At 37.9% G+C, this 7,369-nt stretch overlaps 1 protein-coding gene across 1 annotated transcript; it reads right to left on the bottom strand.

The window, feature by feature from the left end:
- Nucleotides 1–246: 246 nt before the first annotated feature.
- LOC146385309 (uncharacterized) lies at nucleotides 247–2,875 on the bottom strand. The gene is made up of 3 exons (XM_084929979.1): nucleotides 2,536–2,875; nucleotides 1,976–2,308; nucleotides 247–1,619 (listed from the first exon to the last, which is right to left on the bottom strand). Exons 1-3 carry the CDS (start codon nucleotides 2,624–2,626, stop codon nucleotides 1,231–1,233), a joined length of 813 nt encoding a protein of 270 aa, XP_084786105.1. The 5' UTR covers nucleotides 2,627–2,875; the 3' UTR covers nucleotides 247–1,230.
- Between the last annotated feature and the right edge of the window lie 4,494 nt (nucleotides 2,876–7,369).

The raw sequence follows: 7,369 nt of genomic DNA, 5'->3' as shown, positions 1-7,369 counted from the left end.
GTTTTGAAGGTTTGTAGTTCAAGATGAAACTGAACCAGATGGACTTGAATGTTTTGCTTTTCTTGCCATGTTCACTTCCTTTGACATTGTTTCCACTTGTATGAATCCCTGACTATCAAACCATAATAATGGAAATGTATGCAATCAGCAACTATCAGCTTCTTTGTTTTCCACTGTCAACAGTCATTTGAAACTGAGACTGGTGTTTTTGGCACCCCCCCCCCAAAAAAAAAACAAAACAACAACAAACAAACAAACAAACAAACAAACCCCATGAATCTCAAAACTTCATTGCTTCACCCCCGTGTCTGATTACAGTTCATGTTGTGTATTTTTTTTTTTTCCATTTCCATTGTTTAAGTCTGACAGCAAGTGAAATTACCACAACATTTTCTCCTGTGCTTTCCTGTCATGTAACTATTTTGATATTTGATTTACTTTCTATCGATCAGCTCTCACCTGGAATTAATGATTCTGAACTAAATTGCCTATGTTTACCAGGCTGGTGCAAAGTGTGGTAAATCATCCCATTGAATGAAAACATATTGCTCCCAAATGGTTCCTAAAGCAGCTACTTCTAGTTAGCAGCACATATCACCAGAGGGCAGCATCTGTCCACAAACTCTAGACAGATTTATTTCTTGACTGAAAGAAGAGGGGGTTTGCTACATGACAGTTCTGTATTTCTGAAATAAATCTAACAAAGAGCCTTTTATGGTCTTCATTCATAGAGAACTTTTACACAGATGACAGTGCTGGACATGCTTAAGAAAAAAACATCCATGGAAAGGTTTATAGCTGCTGATTAAACTGAACCAGTACAGACTTTTTAGTCACTTTAGCAATTATAAGAAAGTGCATTTTCTCTGAGAGTGTTTCCATTTATACATCTCCTTGTGTTCTTAAAAAGATCCGTGAAACCACTGTGCATTTCTCTCCTAGCCTCTATTGAAGCCAAACAACAACACATTTTATACTGTTATGATTACTGGCTGTCTTCTTATCACCTCACTGTGGTGTGTAATTTTCTTGTTCATGTCAGCCAAAAAGAAAGAAAGATAAGCCTTTGGATTACGCAAGATCACTCACTTAATCTGATCCTTGACGCCCTGGTTTTGACAAAAAATCCATAAGTCCCAGTACCTTGTTGCTTCTAATCAGTGTTAATCATTGATTCATGCCTCCCCACATCCCCCATGTCTGGTGACACTCTGTGATGTGGGAATTCCATTATTTAAATATAACTGGAAGTAAGATTAAAAGGCAAAAAATTGTCCTGGTACTTTCCCGGGCTGTAACTCTGTTGCCGTTGGAGTGTGTTGCTCTAGTGCTCTTCTGGGATTCAGGATTCTGTATCAACATACTTGCGATGTATCTGTCAGACACGGTGCTCTTCAAGGAGCAGTTGTAAGGCCCGTGTGAACTGTTCCGCTCCAGGTAACTGTGGATAGTAAGCCAGCCTTGTTCGTCCACGCTTTTTCCGGTGTACTGTTTCAGAGATCCATCTGAGAGGTTGCGGGAGCCTTGGAACCAGTGGACATTTCCGTCTGGGTAGAGTTGCTTGAAGGTGCACACAGGTCCCGTGGTCGTTAATTTACCCTCCGCGATCCCACCACACTCTGCAGGGAAAACCACGAGAAAAGTTTTAAAATGCACTCGACGTACATCGCATCATTCAATAATCTCATTTAGCGCGTGAAACTATTCAAATCCTACGCCAATTTTTGCTGTCAGATGAATCACAAGGAAACATTTGCTTAACATTTGCTTAATTATTAACATTTGTGTTTAAATGCATTTTCTTTGTATTTGGTCTGATATGTGTTCTGGTAAATGTGGAAGCAGAGGCAAAAAAACGGACTGCAATGCAAAAGCAAAGTAAAAATGTGTTTTGTAATAAAACTGAAGTTTAAAAATATTACTCTGCAATATTATAATTTTCTTTAATAGGAAAATTAAACTGCAGAACTCTGACCTTGTAACTCCACTTTAGTAGATTCATTGAGTGCTCCTCTGTTGGAGCGTTGCTTACACGTGTATTTTTTTCCGCTCTCTGGAGGGAGCATCTTTTTGAAGATTAGTGACAGCCGTCCATCTTCATATTCACAGGTAAAGTTACTCAGAGATGCTCTGTGGAGTTCAGTAATGATCCCTTTACTGTCCACAGAACACAAAAGTGTTTCCTCTTGGAACCACTGCATAAGTTTGATTGATATTCCATGATGAACCGAGGATGTGTTGCAGTTGAGGGTAACTTGCTCGCCACACTCTGCGGTAATCTTGGGACTAACTCTTAGTTTCACCAACTCTGCAGATAAAGATATAGACAAAGAAATGTTTCATGTTTTGTTTTTTTGTGTCTTAAAGTTGGAGGAGGTAACGCCATCACACCATTATTACATCTTTATTAGAAAATTCACCCTTTTACACTAACTTAGATTTTGATTTATAGTTCAGATAAGTTAATATGATCCAAACTCTACTCAGCAAATACTAATTTATAGTAATTTAGTATAGTTTAGTAATTTCACATACCTTGTGTTGTAAAAGCAAATGCAGTCAGAAGCCAGAGCGTGTGCAATGCTGTGAATCCCATTGTCAAATCTTTCACATTTCTCTGTAACATAGAGAACCATCAAACCTAATTAGCTCTCGGTAAATGCACACTAGGTGTTTTCCTGCAGACAGGATGGAAGGCTGACCATCCTTCGGTCATTAACCAGATGTCTGTTAAGTCTTGTTGTTCACCTAACTGACCTCTCGAGAACTGCTGCTTCTCCTGAGCTCTTATTCAGAGCTTGTGGTCCCACAGTCCTTTTGGCTCGTCAATAAATTCTGCATATGCCGCCTCAGACTTCAGAAGATATGAAGTTAATCATTACTTTTAAGTGGAATTACCAGGAAGGCTGAAGCCGTATCCCTGTGAAAGGCGTGGTGTTGAAATCTAAACAACAGTGAGACTGGAAAGGAAGTGTCGTATTTCTCTGTGTGTGTGTGAGTGTGTGTGAGTGTGTCAGTAGTGAAAAGAACAGACAAAATGAGAGTGAAGACCTATTCATAAAGCAGTAAAAGCCACCACAATCAGAGAATTGTCTGACTTTCTTTGATGTGCTTCAGCAATCTTCTGTAGCTTCATTTTGCTGCATTCATCTCTGATATAGATTTTTTCCCATGGGGTCATTATCCCTGTTTAATTCTGTTCATCCAACCCCAGGGGAAATGCTTTATTGTAAGCTATTATGGTGTGAAGAGCCACTTTCACTCTGTTAAGGACTTCATTGTGTGTCACTGTAAAGTAATGAGTCATGTTATTTAAAGCTGTTATATCATCATGGGAAAGTGACAAGTTACTGACATCGGCTGGTCACTTACCTTAACCGGGCACAGAGATGGTAAATAAGTGATTTTGCACATCAGTGGCAAATACTGTTTTCCAGCTTTAATAACAATACACAACTTGTATTCAGCAGAAAAAGACCAAAACCACTACTCATGTGTACTATATTTCTTGTTTTGCTGAATAAAGAAAACAGAAGGAGTAAATGAATGAAAGCCTACTGTGCGAGTAAAAAAACAACAACTCAAGAGGTTTATGAAAGATTTATTATCAAAAGGTTTATCATCATTTGAGCTAATAAATTCTGCCTCTTGCAAGATTTATTATCACAAATATATATTTGGTGTTTTGCACAATTTCGTGTAGTATCTCCTAAAAGGCTGCGTCAATGTCCAGGAAGTGTGCATGATAACGAGATTTCATAGATATGGTTTCATTATGGACGAACTTAAAGCTTTTGTGGTATAAATTTTAGTTTGGATCTCTCCGCTTAATAATCAATCTTCATTTTGACACTGTGCTCACTTTTCCTACCAATTTGCTAAGAGCAAAAAAAAAAAAAAAAAGGGAGAAATACTGCTCACAGTTGTGTAACCCAGCTAAAAAATTTAATTAATACACAAAAATCAAGATGCCTTTTATACAATTGCTTCATTAGGTACACCTTTGCAACTACATGTCAAAACAAATATCTGATATTTGACAGATATCTGATCTACCAATCACATCACAGCAACTCAGACAACTTGCTGGTTGTTGGTCCCAGACAAATTGGTCAGCTGACCTAATGGGATTTTCCCACATAACCACCTCTGGGATTTTTAGAGAATGGTGTCCAAAAAAGAGAAAGTATCCAGTTCTCTAGATAAAACGCTTATGAACCTTAAGGGGAGGCAAAAGTAACCAAAATAACCTCTTGTTACATACAAGACATGAGCATCTCTTAATACCCAACAAGTTGAACCTTGAAACTAAATCATTCCTGTCAGCTAAGAACAAAAAACGGAGGCTACAACTCGACAACAGATGATTTGAAAAATGTTGCTTGGTCCGCAAGTGTTATTCGGCATGAACAGCATGAAAGTGTGGATCCATCATGCCTTGTATCAATGGTTCAGCTTGCTACTGGTCGAATGGTGTGAGAATATTTTTTTGTCACAATTTTGGACTCAGCCTACCTGAGTACTGTTGCTGACCATGTTAATCCCTTTATGGTGACAGTGAACCTGTTTTATGATGGCTGCTCACAACAGGATAGTTTGCCAGGAATCTCCAATCATTTTGAAACTCCTGGCAATGACAATGAGGTCAGTGTACTCAAACGGCCTCCACCAGATGTGGTGGAATGGAAGATTCTCATCATGCATGTAGAGAAAAAAATTGCATCAACTGTGTGAAGCTATCTTGTCAATATGTAGCAAGATGCCTGAGGAATGTTTCTAGCACCTTGTTGAATTGATGTCATAAAGAATTAAAGTAGCTCTGAAAGCAAAGGGGGACCAAGCTAGTATTAGCAAAGTGTATAAAATAAAGCAGCTGGTGAGTATATATGTTTGTCCCAGGAAAGAAGTTTTTTTGCTTCACCATTTCGGAAATCTTGTGAATCTTGAAATTAGTTTAAATTAGTTTTTTGTAAAATCCAAGATAACGATGCTTGTGTTGTAGCAAGAAAGACTTATGAGGTCACACTGACCTTTTACCAAAAGTTCAGCCTCGAGTCAGTGTGAAAGTAGATGCCACAATTTTAGAAATATCCATAGTTAGTTATAAAAATATTGCCTTTGCACAGATGTCAGATTACCCATTAAAAATCTACAGTTCTACAGAATCCAGTGTGTTACAGTCACAGGGTAACAAAGGGTGACAAAGAGCATCACTGAGTGTGAACATTAGTGTTGAGTGAGTGGGTCTTACTACCATTCTGTATGCACCACTTACTTTTGTTGGAATTTAAATTGTAGGATTGTACCTACTTTTTTTTAATGTATATTTTTGAGAAGAAATAAAAAGGTCTAGTGACAGTTATTGCTGCAAATGCACAGTACATGCACATGTGAATGAACCCAGGCAGAGATCTGTTGCCCAAAAAGAATATACAGTCTGGCTGCAAGATGAGAAAATCTTTAATTGTTATTATACTTTATAGTTGTTTTTTTTGTTGCTTTCTATTTGTGGAGCTCCTCTTTGTTCCTACTTATACTGTGCACAGCTAAGTGCTGCAGTCAGGTATAAGTGGTCCAACTTTGCAAATCTTCTTCCATGTTTGACGGAGAAAGAAAGCAAGAGCAAGGAACGGAAGGAAAACTCTTTACAGTATGCATTAGCTGTGTTGCAGGTCATGAGCAAAATGAATGTAGTTTGCATGAAGTACCTGGAACTCTTCACTGGCTGCTGTATTTGTGTTATTTTTCTTTATTGTTCTATCTATGCTTTAAATTCTAAATTCTAAATTTACGAGAAAAAGTAACATCTTTGATGGATATTTATGAGCACAATACACACCGGCTATAATCTAATAAAGTTTATGAAGCAATTGTGCAATAACAGGTGAGCCTAGTGATAGTCAGCACTGGTCGGCTTGTTTCATCACCCTCTGAATGCACATGTACAACACAATGACTTCATTAGATTTGTTTCTACAAAAAGAAAACATTTATTCTCTTAGGATTTATCTAGATGCCCATTAACTGGTTACTGTTTAAGCCACTTTAATATAGTCCTTAGGTTGTCTGCTGTGGTAATGTTTCAAGATTCAGTTGTCACGGATGCACATTTTTGCTACTTACTCTATATCCATGACTATGTGAGCACCAAGTTGTGCATACATAAAGGTTAAGTCTTTGTTTTGCAGGTCATAAGCAAACACTCATTACCTGCAAACATACTATCTAGTGGTTTAAATTTTACCAATTCAAGTTCAGCAGGTGTTCACAGCCAGAGAGCAAGGCATAACAGGAAGGCTGCAGGCTAATGGCAAATATGAGGACAACTCAGTTTGGCAGCTGTCAGTCTTGTGATATCGCTTCTTATTCATCGCTTGAGATATCAGCTGTCTTAATCAGTTAACACTGACAAAATGAAAGAGAAACACACAAACATAAACTACCTTACCTAAATTCCCTGAAAATCCCTGAAAGCACCCAAATTGTTGTTTAACATGTTATTTATGGTTACCAAATAATTGTAAACATGTAATATTGTAAGATTTGAGCATATTAAAAATGCAGTGCTTGTTCAGTTTAGCTTATATTAATAAAGATGTTGAAATCAATTGAAAGCATCACTGAAGAGACAAAGAGCGATGAGGTACCCAGAGGAGTTTGGTAGAAGGAACCACAGGCTCACCTATTCAATCATAATCTGTTTATTACTTGGTCAAGTACAAAGTGAAAGCAAGTGAAAGGAGTAACTGAGCTGCCATGACTGAACTGAAGCATGTTATGAGCAACTGGGTAGTTGGAACCTGCATTACTATAGCTTAAATGATACTGTACTGCATGAATACCCATTGAACAGGACTGACAGCACTGGTGCTGACTCTATAGCAATACAGATTATTATAAATAATAATATTAAGCCAAAGAAAATTTTGGAGACTATTTTCTTTCCATTTTAGAAATATTTCAAAACCCTGACCTTGCTGAAAAACACACGTACCATTTGACGTGTTGTTATTGACCCTGGATTACAACTTTTTGACCTACAAAAGCTAGTGGGCTTTTACCCAGAACTAAGAGGTGTGATCATACCACTCTGGTTTTAGCTTCTTTACACAGGCTCCCAGTATGTTTCAGATTTTATTGATTTCGTTGAGACCCTTCCTGCCCTTGCTCACAGCTACATCTCTGACTTCTCAGTAATGCATGCTCCAGTATGTGCCTTGAGAACCTTGGACAGAGATGTTTTATCTGTTCAAGGAGCCCCGCTGAAAAATAAGAGATTAAAACATTTGGCCCCAAGGCTCTGGAATGATTTGCCCGAGGAAATCACATTGGCTAAGTTGGTGATCTTTTTGATTTCTTGTTTATGACA

This window comes from Perissodus microlepis, chromosome 6 (assembly GCF_051167445.1).
Source record: "Perissodus microlepis isolate ML-2025 ecotype Zambia chromosome 6, ASM5116744v1, whole genome shotgun sequence".
In the NCBI taxonomy this organism is placed as follows: Eukaryota; Metazoa; Chordata; class Actinopteri; order Cichliformes; family Cichlidae; genus Perissodus; species Perissodus microlepis.
Note: the sequence above shows the minus strand (reverse complement) of the source record. Positions and strands in the feature narration are given on the sequence as shown.

Bases quoted from the DNA above. Each gene is read 5' to 3' on its own strand.
- LOC146385309 (XM_084929979.1), bottom strand. From the start codon at position 2,626: ATGTTACAGAGAAATGTGAAAGATTTGACAATGGGATTCACAGCATTG. The intron at 2,309-2,535 runs GTATGTGAAATT...CTTTATCTGCAG, and splicing joins ATTTGCTTTTACAACACAAG to AGTTGGTGAAACTAAGAGTT. The intron at 1,620-1,975 runs GTCAGAGTTCTG...TTTTCCCTGCAG, and splicing joins TACTAAAGTGGAGTTACAAG to AGTGTGGTGGGATCGCGGAG.